Genomic DNA, 19181 nt, shown 5'->3' with positions numbered 1-19181 from the left:
CAGCCGCTGAAGCTGGCTCGAAAGAAGCAGCGTTAGCATCTCAAATAGACGAAGTGACAAGGAGGGACAGGTGAAAAGCAACAGAAACGAAGACACACGAACAAGAGGTCGCTTACACGGGACGTCGGCTGCCCGCACGAGAGAGAGACAGAGAAGGGAAATGTAAGGAATCCTACCTACATAATAACTTAACCCCACAACTGAGATCTGCAGTCAGACACCGCGAGCTCAGCGGTGGGGCGCTCAGGAACAATCCCCTAGGAGCGCGAAATCCCAAAGAACTTCTGACGAGCACAGACACGCGTCAGAAGTCCCTCCATGAGGGGTATCGACTTCCTAGCTTATATAGATGACAGAACCGAGGCAATTGATATTAGTTCAATTTAAGATTTATTCTTGTCAGTGGCGATGGCAGGTAATATCACTGCGATCGTGGGCAGTTAATATGACATGGCGCATCGCCATGGGCTACCTAATCCACGGGCGACAGCCATTGCCTCAAGAAACGCGCATCTCCATTGGTCATGAGTTCCGTATGACCTAAAAAATGAGAGAAAAGAAAGAATATTAATGAGACCAGAATAAGAGTTGCTGACTACGGGAAGTAAAGGAGCAGCAAGCCTCCCTTGCGCCAGTCGAGCAACTGGCGCCCCGTGTAAGAACCTTCATACATACTCTCAATTTTTGACTGGTTATTCATGGCACCGATAGAAACGAGACGTAGACACGAGGTGAGAGATGATGGTCCACATTAGAATACTCACAATAATACGATAAGTAAGTCCATGAAGGAACTCTATAAAAAAGGAATTTGGTTTATTTGACTTCAGACAAATCTTGGATTTTTCAATAAAATATATTAGCTGAAAACATCAGTAAGACGCGATAATAATCGAATACGTGAGAAATTGTAGGAATATTCAGGGACGAAGTAAAGAGAGCTCATGTAGTATTAAAATCTTTATTTGATTCCTAAGATACATACAGAAATGTGATGCACATCGGGACACACCATCGTACCAGTTAAGCCCCACACGTAATTGCAGCGAGCGAAGCACCGGCGTTGCTCAGTCGTTTGCACATTAAAAATAAGTTCAGGAATACATCGTCTGGTGTGAGGTGAGCCCGTAAGGATAAAATATGAACGGAAGTTGCATAAGAACAACTGCACAAGTTATAAGGAGGCATGAAGCGTGAAGAACTATTAGTCATTCAACAGAATAAACGCGGAGTATGCCAATAGGTGGCAACTAGCGGGCTAATACAAGGATAAGATACAATTTGCTCGGAATATTGTGATGAAAATCCTGTGAAATAGCTTGGCGGTAGCAGCATTAATGCCTGCTATTTAATGAATAATAATGAAATGACGTTAAGCGTGAGGCAAAAATATCTTCATTCATAAAAACTGACAATTTAACGAGAATTGCGGCGCTGTTGAAGGAAACCAGAATTGAAGAAGAAATACTGAACTGGTCGTGTCAGTGGAGTGTCGAATAAGAAGACCAATCGTGCTTCACCGACGCCATTATTAAGGACACTCGTGAAAACACTTAGTATTATTTCAACGGCCTATCTATCGTTTCTATGGGATTTCTAAACGCACATTGACGTTACCCTTGCTCCTAATTATGTTAACGGCGCTCACCAACAAAGGGTAACCAACAAGTAGCTGCGAGAGACGAAGCACAAACAAATATCTTTCGCATAAAAAAAACAATCTTATGCAAACCCCAGAGCGCAATCAACACATTGAAAATTCCAGTAAAATTGCGCTACGGTAGCCAACCGAGTAAAGTCAGTCGCAGTTACTTACAATTATCAACTATTCGGACGTACGCAAGGCTCTGAATTTTTTCCGTTGTATCTCGGGGGCATAAACCTAAGTGTAACACCGTCAAGTAATGACACATTCTACCATTCATAGTACATGGTTCAATGATCAAACTAGAACAAATTATCGTTAAAATCTTACTTGAGGAGCTTAATAAAAAAGGCTACAATATGCCCAGAGAGCCTGACATTTTATCGAGAAAAGCATATGTAAAACCAAAGCCTACAAAAGACAAACATGGCGACTGCAATTGTGACTTTTCAGCCGTCACTGAAATCGCCCCAGCTATCGAACTCATTGTTGAACACGACAACACTGATGTGTTGTTTTTCTTTTCTTTTTGAATACGCCCGTTTCACAAGAGTAATAAATTAAACATGAAAAGTTATGCAGGATAAAAATCATACAAGCAGTAGAATGAAAAAATATATATAAAAAAATTCTATTGAAGCAAGATGTTTGACAGCACCCGAGACATGTCGCGTGAAGTTTAGTCATTATGACAGTGACAAAGCATTTCTTTGATAACCATTACACTCGGGTTAATAGGGTCTTGCGATCAAAACATGGTTGAACTATACAAGGTTGACCCACAGGAAGTTCCGTCTTTCAGTTCAGCTTTCTTGTTATGTCACTGAGATCGAGAAACGTAAACAAACCCGTCATTCCTATGACGGCTTGGTTGACTGCTTTGATCGCATTTCGGTGATTGGTTAATGTCCGTGACGTCACTGAGATCAGTGACATCACAGGTGAACAACAAACTACATCAGCAAAAATGAGCTTCTCATGAGTCAACCTTATACTAGTTCAAACATGCGATGAACATACCTCGGAAATGCCCACATGCCGAGCCGATTTGAAACTTGGCTATAATATAAGACAAAACTAGTTCACGAATAACGCTTGTAGGAGTTTCTCAAGCGAGGAAATGTTAACATCGCTATATAAATCAAACGGTGGCAATAGGCACACGAAAAGCATAGAGTCATTAGTATTGAGGACCGCGCAACTGAACCAGGCATCGAAAAGAATGCCCACTGAAGGCAAAGCTGGACAAATATATGAAAGCTGCAGGTATAATCGCGTCAATAGTTCTAAGATGCCTAGAAGTTGTTAAGAACATTGAAAACTGTATTTATAGACTAGAGATAGCAGTAAATTAACGATTCCAAGACAAAGATAATAATTCAATGAAACAATCAAATTGAATCGGAACCAAAACATTAATTAAGTCATAATCAGCTACAAATTATTTTACCCAACTTTGGACACACTTTAAAATTCCAATTGAATCCTTTCTGGTAAACAGATTTAAAGCTCGACACTTAGATAAGAGTATATTAACATAGATCGGTTATGTTATCTAAAGACGATAAAAGGTTTCAGTAAGAGCCCATAATAATTAGACCTTAGAATGTGCCTTCCTGATCCATTCATCCAGACTTTCGAGAGTTCATAAGAATAACAACGAAGACTCCGCTGAAATCGAGCATTAAAACGGAACGCATAAACTCCCAACAAGGGAGTGAGCTACACGAGACCGTCGGAAGAATTACGGTTGTGAGGCGAGACCTGGGGCCGGATTATCGAAACTTCGTAACTTTTTATACTTACGACAAAAAAGTTCTGTGGTACGTAAATAAACCCTAATTTTGGCATTATCAAAACTTTCGTACGCAAGTCTTAGCTAAAAGCCTAAATTTTTTTCCCGCGCAAATCTTTTTATAATACCACCGTTAGTATTACGTTGTCATAGCAACGCCACTCGTAAGTCGATTTTGCGTACTTACGAAGTTTTGATAATACGGCCCCTGGGTTACTCAGGGCAGGTAGAGGGCTTGATGCCAGTTTTCTTAGGACCGATTTGTGTGAAACAATTCCAGAAGATGCACTACGCATACTCAACTTTACGACTCCGAGAGCATGTTATAAAGCACTTATTCGTACCTTCCGTGAATGAATTCAGATATGTTCAGGTAAACAAGCTCACTTCAGGTCCATTTTGAAACTGATAGTTGGGTTAAAATAATAACGGAAAGTCTGGATAGGTGTTCTGAGGAAAAATCAGAAAAAATTGCTCAAAAACTTAAAGGCTATCACTTTATCATGTTTTTAGTAATTTTGATTACTAAAAACCCATATTTACAAACATTTCAGGTAATATTACATTTAAAACGCAGTGCCAAAATTGCAAATTCATAAAACTTGAAAAATTGCACGGCGAGAAGACTTCTCCAGTCGCTAAAAATTCGAGATATGGTAACTTTCATGGCCTTTGCACATCGTCACTGCCCCAACAGAAACAATGCATGTTTTGAATTGTTTTCAATATCAAAATATGAAGAAGATATTATATAATTAAAAAAGCCAACTCATAATTCACTTACTATGGTGCTAACTCTTTGAATACATTTTCGAACCAATTCAATTACGATACAAAGATTGAGGCATCCAATTACACGAGTGAAATAAGTGAGTATAATCGTGAACAACACCATGACCACCACAAGTTAGGCGTCACAAGAGCAGCAGTAAGTCTCACAGCTGAACCAGACTCGGAGAAAACACTGCACGTACGGAAATGAAAGACACGTTCAGAATGTGGATGTGGAAGCGATAATTGTTACAGCACAACATTTTGCACTATTCGTTTGAGATGAGTTTGATAATGACAAGTTAATATCAGAAGGTAGCGCACGTGACGTAAGTAGAGACTCCCAACTCAGGTGTATAACAACAAATTAGTCGTAACTTGTAACATTGACAGATTAATATACTGTATAATCGAGGAACGTCATGTAAGGGAACAAGAGCCGGTAGGTTGCTTTTAATCAGTTGTGGTAGAAGTTAGAGACGATCATTTATAATAACAGGTGTTCGTCAGAGAGTGAATCAGAACAGCACAACATTTGATGCGATACACACCAACAGAAGCGATCAAGGAGGGCGTCAATACAGTAACAAAATTATTCTGAACACAACATTGACGAGGATGCGAGACGCTGATGCATACGATGAGGCATAATGAGAATTAACAGAGAGAATTAAAAACTTTCAACTGTTAATTCATGACTTTGAAATAACAGTGCTCCACACTTATAGCTGAAATAAAGATAGTTAATTATCATCCTGTTTCTAAGGTATTTAAAACTTAAAGCATGTAGACGATTCATTACATTGTGACAAATACATTTTAACAAGTCTGATTCTTGTTTCGTCATAAGAATGGCGATTGTCATTTAATTAGAAAAATAAAGTCTAAAATCAGCAACTCAACTGAACCAAACATGGATAATTCAACGAAATAACAAAAAGTCGGGCAAACCTCATCCACCTGGGAGACGACATAAAGCTTAACACCAAACAAACGATGATCTACTGTAGGCAAGGGAAGGTTAAAAGCAAACGCCAGGTAAATCTCCGCTGGACTTCAGTGGTAAGAGTAAGAAATAACATAACACATGTATTTGATATGGAGATAATTAGTAACATATTTGGTATGGCTAGGAATACGAGATGATGTAGCGACCATTTCAGTTCGGGTTGATATTTCTCCCAAGCGCCTTGTGATGGCGACATGATGCAAACCTAGCACGGGCTATAAAGTAGACCTGAACAATGAAATCTAAACATACAAGCCATAAGAGTTACATCTCACCATTATCTAAGCATCATAATTTTGTTCACTCAAACAAAAGCGCTGAAAATGTTATGCAAAACATTCTAATGATAATCCTGTTCTAAAAAAAACTTCGGACACCAAAGGAGCACAAACGCACAAGCCATACGATGGTGTGCTTGTATGGACTAAATACATGGCCCTCAGGGGTCTAGTATCGAGGGGGAGAAGGGAGCTACCAACAGAGACTACAGAGGGAAAGGGGCACATGGACGGGCAACAACCAGGCCACGATTGAGGCCGTGTCTCGTTAAAGTGGCATTGGTGGTCAATGTCAAAGCTGCTGTAAATTTCATGGATACTTGAAGGGTTTAGAATAAATCAACTGAACATCTTTGGCATTCTAATGCATGCCCACGAACTAGGAGCCCTGGCACGCCAGTTATAACTTGACCTCGACACTCAGTACGGTCATTGTGAAGATTGTCAGGGCAAGTTTTGTTTAGTGACGAAACTACCCAATAGGAAGTCTTCTGCAACACAATTCTAACGTGTTGACTCAACACCGTGCAATTCGTCTAACGTCAAGACAAATATTAATTTTTTTCTGCTGGCGATGACGTGAAATTAATGAAGAGATATAGAGAAAAGTGGTTGGCAAAGAAAAGTTTCATCCAAACCCAGAACTGCGGCACAGTCCCGAGACAGACGTTGTTACAAACGCCAAAACAGAGATACAAAAAAAAAAAAGAAGAATATTTTTGAGCCACTAAGTCAAAATACTTGTTAAACCCCCCGCAGGTAAAGTTGAAGCTAGGGCCACAGCAGCGAGATTGCTGTCGCCGAAACGCGAGTTGGGCGCTACATTATAACTAGAGCTTCACCTACGCTAGTCGCAATTGTCTTGAAAAATTAGCCTAGAGTATCCAGGATGACCTTCCAGAGCTGTCGCGCAGAAAGGACACGCTGCCTGGAAGCCGTTCGTGCCGTGAGGTATGGGCACTGATGCCCAATATCTGTGCCAGGTTAATAACAGATAAGAGCCCGAAAACAGTCAAAACAGAGGAACTCGTGAACATACGCAAATTAAAAACATAAAGGAAAAGCATTGAAAATGTGCACAAATTTCTTAAATCGAAAAACATCTGTGGAATATAAAGGATTTCATGTTCTGGGCAACAAAATATGAGTTTTGTAAAAATGGTCAAGGGCAGAGTGAAACACTTGCAAAGGAGTTCAAATGCCATGTAATGGTTTCTTTTACGATGTTTCTGTAAATAGCACTGAGTTAGTATCAGTTTAGTCGAAAAAATTTCTTTGAACATAAAGAATGCACATGTAAGGCGTTATGAAAGTGGTCATCAATTTACCTCTACAATCAATCACTACTAAACAAGACTATTTGAGAGCATATTTTATATATTTAAATAACTCGACGAATGTTACGCCACTTACTACGGTACTCAAGGTACTTACTTCACAGTTTTCTCAGTGGCCATGTGGCCGCATGGATTGAAGCAAAACGTAGGAGGTCCTATGTCTACATAAAATGCGGGCTCGATGCCCATGCACAACTTAACGACTGGCCCGACCTGCCAAAGGAAGTAAAATTACAAAATTTTGCAACAGAACATTTTATGATGTAACATTCCACACAACAGAGCTTCTTCATTTGTATGTAACTAGGCGAGGTAACATTGTCTCAAATATAGGTAATAAACGCTATTCATGGTAACACTAATGAGTTTATTAAAGCAATGTACAGACCATGAGACACATGGGACAGGTGCGCACGTTGCTGTCCTTCTCGTGGCCCCACTGATGGAGGCCTTGCACGTGTCCGCAGTTGAGGTAAGCAAGAGGCTGTTTCTCGGACGCCGTCAACGTCTCCTTCCGTGGGATGACGAGAGTGTTCAGGCCAACGGGGCACTGCGGTCGCCCTGCGTTCAGCTCGTCCAACATTTGTTCCAAGTGTCGCTTTGTCTACAATTGAAAAAATATATAAATTCACATGTGAGAGAAGGATCAATTACAAATGATAAGGATGATCAATTAATTTGAAAACACCCCTGAGAGATTTTCTTCCTGGAATGATAAGAAGAAAAATATTGCAGGTAATTTGTGTTTGAATGATTGGTCAGTCTGAAATTGGTATACAAGTCCCAGCAAATTTTCATTTCTTAACACATGAAATATTTTATTATGAACAACATGAAAAAAACTAACAAATGACTAAAAAGACTGCCCAGGCTAGTACATTGAGCCATCCCAACAACTTTTTAGCCTTCATCACGAGACCAATGGGGACTTAAACAAAATTGTCAGAGGAAAAAAATTGGGTAAGAACTACATCTTGAGTACTTCGACTTGCAATAGACATTTCTTAAAAATAGTCATTTAGCATTCAACAATTCTCACGGGAGACTTGACAAGCCCTTCAGCGGAGCGCCACAGCAGCGTTGCTCCACAGAGGTCGATGAGGGTCCCATCTTGCAATCTGTTGTCTTCGTCCTCGACCTGAAAAATACAAAATACAAACTCTTGCACCATATAATTAGGAAAATCAACGGTTCGGGTAGGAATGGGGTGTTCATACCAGAAAAAACTGTTCTAATAGAGCGGTGTCTGAGAAAGTTGAATGCTTGATCGCTCATTAGGCGGGATCGTCAATGTTACTATGGATATTAATTTCTTGCTACTTGCTAATCGGCAGGTACCTTCATTCCTCTCTGTGCCGAGGACCTGCTCTCCCTGAGCACATAGACGCCGCCCCCCACCGACACTTCTCTCCACAGCCCCACCTCCCCTTCGCCGCGCTCGTCCATGGGGTTAGCAATAGGATGCATGATGAGGATGCCGTTCGTGGTGAGTCCGTCCATCTCATCACAGTTCTGCCACTTAGTTGCTTTTTCCTGTCATGCAGAAATGTGGATGTGGTGAAAGCTCCAGAAATGCGAACCTATTTTTAAATAAGTTACGCTCTATGCTCAAAATAGCAATTAGAGAATGTACAGGTTCCTACACTACACACATGATGGAATATGTTTTTCATTTACTTTTATTCCACAAAAATATCTGAAATATTACCTATTCCACCAAAAATCAAATGCAAAATCAATTAAACAATCATCTGAAAATTTTAAATAATACTAATAAATGAACTTCAGACAAAATTTGTGACTCCTCAGCCACAACATATAGGAAGAATAAATATGCTCGTATCTATCGACATATTCAAGAGGACTCAATTTTCACAAAAAAGCTGGTTAAGATGCACAAGTGTTAGTAGTGACTTGATCTGTTGACTGTAACTTACTCCTAAAAATATATTGCGTGAAGAATCAAAGCCTGCAGCATATATCCTTGCTTCTCTTGTGGTTCTGTGGGCAATGATTCGGCAAGCAAACCTGCTAATGGTGCTCTGTGAAACCTGTGGGTAATACAGGCGTGTAAAGCTTTTATTGATCAAGCCACAATGCCAATATTCATATGACTTAAGAGCTAAAAAAGAAACAAACTAGTTCAATAAGATGAAATATGTTGAAGTCCACTCATTACGTATACCACATAGAATTTAGTTATTAGTGATACAAGCTTACACGGTACTCGTGGAAGGATTAAAACTACGCGAGTGAAACATAAATTCTACCTGGCAGGCCAGATATTCAGTGATCCATCTCTGGTAAAGAGTTCCCATTTCACCGAAACCTATACATATATCTATAGACCTATTATTGTTGCTACAATTTCAACATAAAAATGCCGAATGTAATTAAGTATGTACGATCATCTTAAAATAAAAAAAAATAATTGATAACGAAAATTAAGCGTTTGTATGTGCCTTTGCCTCTCCATGTTTCTCGCCAGGCACTGTGTCCATGACGACAAAGTCAATAGGAGGTTCTGAAGATCTTCCAATTTGAAACATGTCTGTCTCAGGATCAGGCTTGTACTCCACGATTACGGCCTGATTCCGAGACATTGTGTAGGATATGCTGTGCTGTTGATTATTCAGGATCGCCTGAAAGAAATATAATTTAATTAAACAAGAGAAACAGTACAAAGTAACACCATAAGCAGATAACTATAACATGGATTTATGGTGGAAATGTCAGTGAAAAGAAATTCAAAATTTCTCATACAATGCACACGCTATACAAGTTGCTATTTGTTAATACTCACTAATACAGGATTATCAGTAATATTTTAGGATCATCATTTAAATTCTTCACCTGCGTGTTTTGAGGCTGCCTTACAGTATACCTTCTATCTTCTTTAACACCATTAAAATTCTGTCGCCTGAATAACATAAATTTGCTGCGTCGTCTTCCTCGATCAGATGGAGGTAAATGACCATTGTATCTGCAAGTAATATTCACAGGATGGAGTACATCAATCAAGACTTAAGTATTCGATGCATTTTAATATATCAGTGAATTGTAGGACAACACAGAGTCTATCACTAATAATTTTAGTCCAATATAATTTCTGAAGCAGAATAAGATTGTAGCATTAACAAACATCACACGTGCCAAGGCTTGTAGCAACCTTTAAATTTTTACCATCAAACTTCATTTCTCTAGCTTTGATGTTGCTTCAATTTGAGTTCACTGGGTCATTGAGACAAACTCTCATCTCAGTAATTTATCCTTTCCAAGAGTACATCCACCTCTAACCTATTGATATGAGTCAGTGGGGCAAGAAAGATTGCCACTGAAAGCCATTTAGTGGTCTCTCTTTAAAATCATTACAAGAACATAACTGAACTTCAACACTCTAGTCTTGTGACATGAATTTAACTTAATTTGATCAGTGGGAACTGTTCCAATAGTCCTCAGTGTTCATTATATATATGCAACAAACTTGGTTTACTCAAATAAATATTATTTAAAAATAGTGATAAGTGATGAACTATGTATATGCTGGCTGCGCCACAATTCATAGCATAGAAAAAATATATAAATTTCATTACCAAAAATTTGCAGTGGTGTTGAAAATTTCTCATGAAACAAGGTAATAAGAATTTAGAAGTTTCAATTCAGAATTTTCTATTTAGAATTAAAGAAAAAACTAGATTGATCCTAAAAATAACCTCAATGATTGCATTTAAAATTTAGATTCTGCGAAAAGCAAACAGTAGTGCAGTAGTTAGGTTTTAGCTCACCCTAGAATAATAAGTTCTCCATATTTGACAGCACTTTTTCCTTGATGATGTCCATCTCGGCTGTGATGATGATGGGAGTGATGATGACTGTGATGATGTCGAGGTGATTGTGTCAGGCCTCCAATGCCCCCTCCTGAATCTTCAATTACTGAACTGCCCATACTGGCTCCTCCTCCACCCGCCTCCACTCCTCCAACACCACCTCCACACAAACCAACTACCACAACACCACCTCCACCAACACCAACTCCTCCACCTCCTGCACTGCTGCTGCTGCTGCTGCCGTTACCTCCCTCGTCACTTCTGCAAAACAAGGAGACTGTAATGATTTGTATCAACTGAAATTCAGAATAAAACAATTCGACCACGAAAGATATTACCGAGCTAAAGGTTACTTGTACTTCAAAGCGGTCTGTGACATAATTATTAGTATACCTAGCTAATATTATAGTTGCGGCTCATTAAAAGGGTGAATCATGAAATTAGAGGGTTATTAGGTTCTAAAAAAGCAGAGAAACATGAGGGCAAGCTAAACAGGAATGTAGATCACTTCTGCTACTAGCAGTATGTTGTGTGCTAGTTTCAGTTAGAGCATTGGCTAGCAAATGAAGTAATGAGAGATTTTTTTTGTTAGTAGGCAAATTACAATCCTCAATTACCTCCTACTTGTCATATATAATTGTCAATAAAATTTCACAATTGGGTTGCATGATTCAAAATTGTTGAAAAATTAGTCACTTGCCAATTTGGAATATCAGGCAGAAAATTTATAAAATTGCAGACAAGAACAATCAAGAATGAGAACAGTTTCAACATCTTGACAAATCTGGTAGTTTTGTCAGAACATTGAAACTGTTCTCGTAATTCACGCTAAAGGCCAGGGTCAATCTGTATCCATACCCTATGTTTGTACAAACTACTACCTACTAATGTTATTTCAAAATTTAAAATTCAAGTGTTGCAAAACTCATTCCCTACTTGATAGTGAATGAAGTTGCATTCAAAACGTAGTAAATTACCTATAATAAAATGTCCCTTGGAAACCTGATACTGGTATTTGAGTTGTTAATTCTTATCAAAAGCCTAATTTACCGAATTGAGAAAAACAACAAGAAAATTGTCAATAAGAAATACTTTCTGCAGTCTCTGATCTTCAATGAAACCTGCATTAATGAACAACATCTGCCAAACTACACCAATACCTACAATATGTATACCATCATACGGGGTAATAAGAGATGGTTTTGAGCATTTTTTGTTAATAACTTCTTACCATGAAACATTTCATAAACAAGTTTAGGCTCATTTTATTCATAGCTCTTTGCAAGGGCTATCAAATGACATCTTAAAAAAATTCATAACCTATTCGTAAGATGCCAGATGCAAAATAAAACTGTCCTGAATTACCCCTGGGAACAGGGTAATCCAGGACACCTGAAATAAAACTCAATTTTAGAATGTTTGAAGCATGCAGAGTGTACTCATCCATTACTAACAGTGCTCTGAAGTCCTCCTCTTTCATTGTAGATGATGTAGGTAGATGTAAAATAAATGACATTTCCTGAGTTTTATACTTGTTTATCCTTTATTGATATGATATCACCATATCCATACATTACTCTGTTGATGTGATATTACCATATCCATGAACTGCCAATCATTTATAATGACCTTGCCCACTGCAAGCCATATAGAATTTCTTCTGTATCTGTAATCTTACAGGACGGCTTGTTATTTCACACCATTTTAAATGTGGTTAAGTGAATTTACTATAAAAAAGATTGTAAAAACATTCCTGAAACAGAGAGGAATGTTTTAGAAACAATCATCATATGTTTTACAGAAATAAATCATAGTTTAGATTAATTACTTTCCATTCCATGATGCCCAGGGCACAATTCTATTTATGACATTCAGTGCACAATTTTGTGTTGACCGATGATGCATTAATTTTTGTTGTGTGAAATTTTTTTTGTGGAGCAAGGTAAATGTAATCAAAATTCTTTGTTGTTAATCAATTTTTTGTTAACTGGAGCCTTTGCTAATGCTAACTAAGGTTAAACTGTAAATGTGTTTTTAGGGGTATCCCTAATTACCCCGTCGTGCAAAAATGGCTGCCATTTTTTTTTAACAAGATAGGCAAATTCTGTCAATCGCGTTTTCAAGTCAACACCTGTGTGCAACTATATGCAAGAAAAATTTTTTAATATGGCAAATATTTTTTTTTTGCTCCAGACCTTAGTAGAGGTACTTTTCCAAAATCGCACTATTCGCACTTTTTTCAGCAATTATTTAAAGGTAGTAATTGTATGATTTCTTAACTATCTTTATTCATAATAGATAGTAAAAATGTTGAAATTTATGCCACTACTTTTAGTGTTGCAATATTTTGATTAGTTTAGCTGCTTCAACAATTCTACGAAATATGGGATGCACGTCCCAATTTACCCCACCCGTCCCTTATTACCCTGTTCGACGGTATATGATACTGCCATTAACATCAAGTTAACACCACCACTATTTTAGATGAACTGAACCCTAATTAACCCAAAAATAACCGCATTTTTTAAAGCATGAAAAACACTTTTTCTTATCATTTCTAGTGATTACGGTCACTAAGTAATTTTATGGTCACACTAAATAGATGAGTATGGAAAATTCAAAATTGCATGTTGAAAAAAAATTGTAAGGCAACAAACATTTCAGCAGGGTTGGCGATTTTTTTGATTTTTTTAAAAAAATCAAAAAAATCAAAAATCAATGATTTTTTTGATTTTTTCATGATTTTTTTGATTTATTTGATTTTTTTTTATTTTTTTCAGCTTTTTTGTCTTTTTTGAGGTGTTATTTTTTATGTTGCAATTAGCCTACTAACAATAACAGTATATGGATCAGAATGGATGGCTAAAAAGGGCACTTATTGCCTCCAATAATGGCCAACAGGCCAAGGTGGTGTTTACCACTTAGGGATTTTCGGTTAAACAATTATTGATAAGGCTATTCATTAGCTTTGTAAAGTTTGTATGGAGCAAGGTAATGAGCTAAATATTGACCATTTAACTGGCTTCAATATACAAAAAACACTTCAGGAATGCAGATCTCCTAAACATTGAAGAGTCACATAACAGATAGGTAGCTGATTGCACAGTGCACAGCACTATCGATAGATCTACTAGTTTTATGTCCTATAAATCTACCAGACTCTACCTTCTATACATACCGACTAGTAGTGACTGTGTGACTGACTGCACTGTTCCCATTTAATTCAGACCAATAAACCAATACTAAACGTAAACTGAATGATAACCAAACAAACCTCATACGACTTGAAACAAGACTTAAGTTATGAGAAAAGCTAACACTGTTTGAAATAAACATGTGCACAATTCAAATATTTTATATCCATTCACTGCATTTAATTATTTTATATATAGTCTTATAATTGTAATTGTTTTGTTTTTAGTTTTAAATTCACATATTTAAAGATTGAAATTAAAAATTTTAATTAGAATACTGTACTCATATTAGGGTGAAAAATCTTTCTAATTGCCTTGAAGGTCAATACAATCTCAACCTCTCAATATACAGGGTGGAGCCGAACCGATTGAGCAGTTTTGAGGTGGAATAAAAGAGTAATGGAGGTACCTAAAGAAGAAAGTTTATTTTCCTAGAGGTTAGCATAACATACCATTTAGAATACTTATGTTTTGAAAACAATATCTGGAAGATGGGGGCCGTTAGCTGCATCACACTGTTGGAGTCATTCTCAGAGGAGTGAGTAACCATGACAGTGAATTCCGATTGCTATGCTGCAATGTTGCAAAATTTCTTGCAGCCCAGGATGGAAAACATTGTTGAAAATGAAGCATTGAGAGACATGTGGTTCTAGCAGGATGGGGCTACAGCTCACACAGCTCGAATGTCACTCAATGTTTTGAAACGCATGTTTCCCGGACGTCTGGTGTCTCTGAGGGGTGATTTACAGTTGCCTGCAAGGTCACCTGATTTGAGCATTTACGATTTCTTTCTTTGGGGACATCTAAAAGAAAGGGGTTCAGAAGTCGCCCTCACACCCTACCACAGCTAAGGGAACAGATTATTGCAGCAGAGGTTATGCCATACCTCGCCATATGTGTGAACATGCTGTAGGAGACTTCCGAGAACAACTCCAACAGTGTGATGCAGCTAACAAACCCAATCTTCCTGATATTGTTTTCAAAACATAAGTATTTTAAATGGTATGTTATGCTACTGTCTCTTATACACATCTAGATGTGTATAAGAGACAGACAATACCTCAATATAAATTAAAGACTGCCACTCAATATTTTTAAATATATGAAAAAATCGAAAAAATCAAAAAAATCGAAAAAATAAAAAAAAATCATGATTTTTTTATAAAAAAATCAAGTGATTTAATCACATGATTTAATCATTTTGATTTAATCATTGCCAACCCTGCATTTCAGTCCACTTTATCTTATGGGACCAAACATTAAACATGACCGTATGATCCATTTAGCCTTTTGAGCAAAAAATATTGATGATATTACATGGTTGGCATAGTTAATTAGAATTTTATACATTATTTTTGCTAGCAACAATAAGAAGTTTGAGAAATTTGCAAGAAACATCAGTATTTTAGCAAAAATGGCTTATTCAAGATTATATTTTTCAAAGAAATTTCATATCTTTCCAACATCCTTGATGTTGGATAAACATCAAGGATGTTGGGCAAAAGATGTCAGGGCCAAGGTTATGAGGCCAATGTCTAGGTGAAGAGGCCAGGGTCCAGGTTGAGAGGCCAGGGTTCAGGCTGAGAGGCCTGAGTCCAGGCTGAAAGGCTGGGGTCAATTTTGAGAGGCTAGGGCGGAGGCTAAGAGATCAAAGTCCACCTTGAGAGGCCAGGGTCAAGATTGATTGACTGGAGTTCAGGTTGACAGGCCAGGGTTAAGGCTGAGAGGCCCAAGTCCAGGTTAAGAGGCCAGGGTCCATTTTAAGAGGCTAGGGTGGAGGCTATGAGACTAAAGTCCAGGTTGATAGGACAAGGTCTGGATTGAGAGGCCAGAGTCCAGATTGAGAGGCCAAGGTCTAGATTGAGAGGCCAAGGTCTAGATTGAGAGGCCAAGGTCTAGATTGAGAGGCCAAGGTCTAGATTGAGAGGCCAAGGTCTAGATTGATAGCCCAGGGTCAAGATTGAGAGGCCAGGGTCAAGATTAAGAGTAGGGTGGAGGCTGAGTGACCAAAAACCAGGTTGAGAGGCTAGGGTGGAGGCTGAGTGACCAAAAACCAGGTTGAGAGGCCAGGGTCCAAGTAGAGAGACTAGGGTCCAGGCTGACAGGTCAGGGTCCATTTTGAGAAGCTAGCATAGAGGCTGAGAGATCAAAGTCCAGGTTGATAAATAAGGGTCCAGGTTGAGAGGCCAGGGTCAAGATTGTGAGGCCAGGGTCCAGGTTGAGAGGCCAAAGTCTAGGTTGAGAGGCCAGGGGCCAGACTGAGAAGCCAGGGTCCAGACTGAGAGGCTAAGGTCCAGACTGAGAGGCCAAGGTCCAGGTTGAGAGGTCAGAATCCAGGTTGAGAGGTCAGAATCCAGGTTGAGAGGCCAGGTTCACACCTTCCATTCTGTTAATTTCAATCAAGATTGATTCATTTTCTTCTTCAAATTTGCTTTCAGAACTGGTTTCAGGCATATTGGTGAAACCAATGTCATATCAAATATGTCCTCTTGATCCAGAGTTTTCCTTAGATTCACTATAGAATAAAGCAGCAAGATGCTGTTCACATAGAATGGGACGTTTTTTTTTTTGGAGAAGAAAAATTTTTAATGCTAAACCCTTGAAGTATTCTAGAAGGCAAAAAAAAAATTACAGGTAAACTTCAATAATTTGATCACTTGGCCAGTTAATGGAGACATAAAATAGTTAAACTGAATTAGCGTTTCTCACTAGTAGTGAGAAAAATATTGTAGGGCACCAAGTTATAGTACGGTAATGAAAACAATTATTTTATGTTGTACCATAATTCCCTACTTGCATGGTTGTAGGACCAACAAGACTCAACAGTTGCATTTCAAACGATGCAGTTATAAGTCCAACTGTACTAAATGGTTGCCTTTAGAAATGCTATGTGATATATGCATGTAACTTTTATTTTATGATCAAAATTTGCATGTGCACTCAATATTTTACTAGAAACAACGTAGAATTTATTCAATGCTGTAATTTATCTGATTTTCCCACCATAGTCCAAAAAGATTGGGAAAGTTCAAGTTGAACTTTCCCAATCTTTATTGGACCAGGCATGGAATATATCTACTTAGCAAGGCTAGCCGCGACTGAATTTTTGGAGCCCTGGTTTTATGGATTTGCCACCCATAGTTCCATTTCATGGAGCTGTAATTTAATTTCTTTGAGCTGTGAATTCCATATCTCAGCTATTAAAAGCCATTTACAAGCCAGCAGCCGCAAACTTTCTACTAAGTCCCATGCACGTGTTACCCCTAATCTCTATTAGTCTAATTTTACCCTAAAAACAGTCAACACTAACATTTGTATTCACTAAAGTGGCCACTGAACATTACATGTGAACATGATAATGCTGCACAGCCTGATCTATAAGGAAACATTTTAGGTTGACTTGTTGAGGTATGTTATACAGGATATTTTGGCTGGATCATTAAAGTAGTGCATATTGCAGAAGTTGGAAATTTTATGAAACAACATGTTTGCGGAGTGCAAACCGCAATTTTTTCATCAAACAAAATAGGGTAAACGCGGTATATTCCGACATCGTAGGTAATTCCGTCACCTCTCCAGCTTTTCCTTTATATTAAGCTTTGTTTTAGTTCCATGCGTTCATTGATGGTTGAAATGGTGACGTCATACATTTGCGTGTCAAAATACTGCAAAAACACTAGGTCTTGGCCATCTAGTGGGAAGATATTGAGATCCAAAGAGAGACAATGCATGCCACGTGGTGAGATCATCGAAAAATGTGTCAAATTAGACAGTTGACATGGCTCTACCAAATAGTGAATAACTGTTTTTATAGGAAGAATATTATGGTTTGAGACTTTTAAATACGTCTGTGAATATATTAGGAATCCTTTAAGTATACTTGTATTTGCTGATTTCAAGTCGTTTGCAAACCGCGATTTTTTAATCAAACAAAAATTTATGACATTCGAGCCGCGAGATTTCATACCTACTGAAATTATATGATATTAGAGCCGCGATATTTCAGACAAAAATAGGACTTTTCCAGACTAAATTAGAGCCGCGATATTTCAGACAAAAATAGGACTTTTCCAGACTAGGCGCTGTACTTATCTGATCAGCGCTGTACTTAGCGGTTAGCGCCAATTCCTAATCATGACAATAATATTACAGAGCATGTTTGAAAGGTGACCATATGGTATAATGGTACACCTGGTTGTTAAAGGGTTAAGCCAACAGCAGAAGAACTTATGAGTAGATTTCTGACAAGCTCATTAGCTCATCATTCATCATCTTCAAGAGACTGAACTGTCTGAACACTGACGAGTCAAGACTGACAAGACATGATTGAAAAATTTCCTGTCATAATAATTCAGATTGATTCTTGGCTCATTAGTCAGTAGACTTATAGCTCCTACACAGAAACGGAAATTCGAATCAACAGAAGCAAAAATATATTTGAAAATTGTAAGCACAAAATATTTTGCACACTAGCAGATGCTATTTGTTTTGATGAAAAGTTAATTTTTGTTCATCAGAAAATTACTAGACCCAGCATGTCAATAAATACGAATCGTTATTACTTACACGATAGGGGGGTCTGGCATCACTCTGCATCAAAATACGCTATATTTCTTAACAAGAAAATAACCATAAAATAAAAGTTCATGTGATTCATATCACACCTATATCACGCTCTATCAGGTTTTCAAAACAAAACATACGGTGCCGCCACCTGACGGCTTTTATCGAAGTAAAGGATGTGCTTGTTCCTCATAGTCACACTGCGCTCAAGAGAAACATATAACATATATTCATCATAACTGTACTATAAAAAACGATTATATGATACAACTGGTTGCTTTTATTGAAGCACCTAAATAGCGTTATATCTAGTTTTCATTTTCTTGTTTTGATTCAACGAACATTTACTTCTGAGCAAATGTTGTCGAAAAACAAAATAAACACATATTTTCCTCAATATTATTTTTCAAGTTTAACCAACCTGTTTTTCTAGCATATATTTTGAATTATTTCTAAGCGGTTATTGATATAAGTTTGTGAGTTAAGTTCTGTATGCTACAATCTATGCCAGAAATAAAAGCCCCCAATAGAGTTGGTTCAGGACATGGTTGATCTACTAGTTCAACCATGGGTTCAGGAAGCCGTATTTTTGGTTTTGTACCATTTGTTATTTGCTGTCAAGAGGGCTCCTAGATGAAACAAGCATTTATTTTCAAAGTTCTCTTGAATTTTTTTTAATTTAATGGCCAAACGCCTCTGTAAAATATCAATCTTAACGGATGCTGGGGAGGCTCAAACAATGGGCAAATCTATTCCAAAGTG

The 19181-nt window shown here is 37.9% G+C and overlaps 1 protein-coding gene across 3 annotated transcripts; it reads right to left on the bottom strand.

The window, feature by feature from the left end:
* Window positions 1-6194: 6194 nt before the first annotated feature.
* LOC108666286 (protein pellino) lies at window positions 6195-18572 on the bottom strand. Of its 3 annotated transcripts, none has more exons than XM_047881288.1 (10): window positions 18423-18572; window positions 10621-10923; window positions 9689-9818; window positions 9298-9477; window positions 8773-8886; window positions 8174-8368; window positions 7875-7973; window positions 7224-7439; window positions 6933-7048; window positions 6195-6472 (listed from the first exon to the last, which is right to left on the bottom strand). In XM_047881288.1, the coding sequence occupies exons 1-10, from the start codon at window positions 18440-18442 to the stop codon at window positions 6346-6348; spliced, it is 1500 nt and encodes a 499-aa protein (XP_047737244.1). In that variant the 5' UTR covers window positions 18443-18572; the 3' UTR covers window positions 6195-6345. The 3 variants fall into 3 exon arrangements, with proteins under 3 accessions (XP_047737244.1, XP_047737245.1, XP_018008612.2); XM_047881289.1 differs by having other exon boundaries at window positions 9304-9477; XM_018153123.2 differs by having other exon boundaries at window positions 10621-10920.
* Window positions 18573-19181: the final 609 nt, after the last annotated feature.

This window comes from Hyalella azteca, unplaced genomic scaffold (genome assembly GCF_000764305.2).
Source record: "Hyalella azteca isolate HAZT.00-mixed unplaced genomic scaffold, Hazt_2.0.2 contig7545, whole genome shotgun sequence".
Taxonomy (NCBI): domain Eukaryota; kingdom Metazoa; phylum Arthropoda; class Malacostraca; order Amphipoda; family Hyalellidae; genus Hyalella; species Hyalella azteca.
The sequence above is the reverse complement of the archived record's forward strand: the minus strand, read 5'-3'. Positions and strand labels throughout refer to the sequence as shown.

Bases quoted from the DNA above. Each gene is read 5' to 3' on its own strand.
- LOC108666286 (XM_047881288.1), bottom strand. From the start codon at position 18,442: ATGCCAGACCCCCCTATCGT. The intron at 9,478-9,688 runs GTGAAGAATTTA...TATTTCTTTCAG, and splicing joins GGCAGCCTCAAAACACGCAG to GCGATCCTGAATAATCAACA. The intron at 8,887-9,297 runs GCACATACAAAC...TATTACCCACAG, and splicing joins AGAAACATGGAGAGGCAAAG to GTTTCACAGAGCACCATTAG.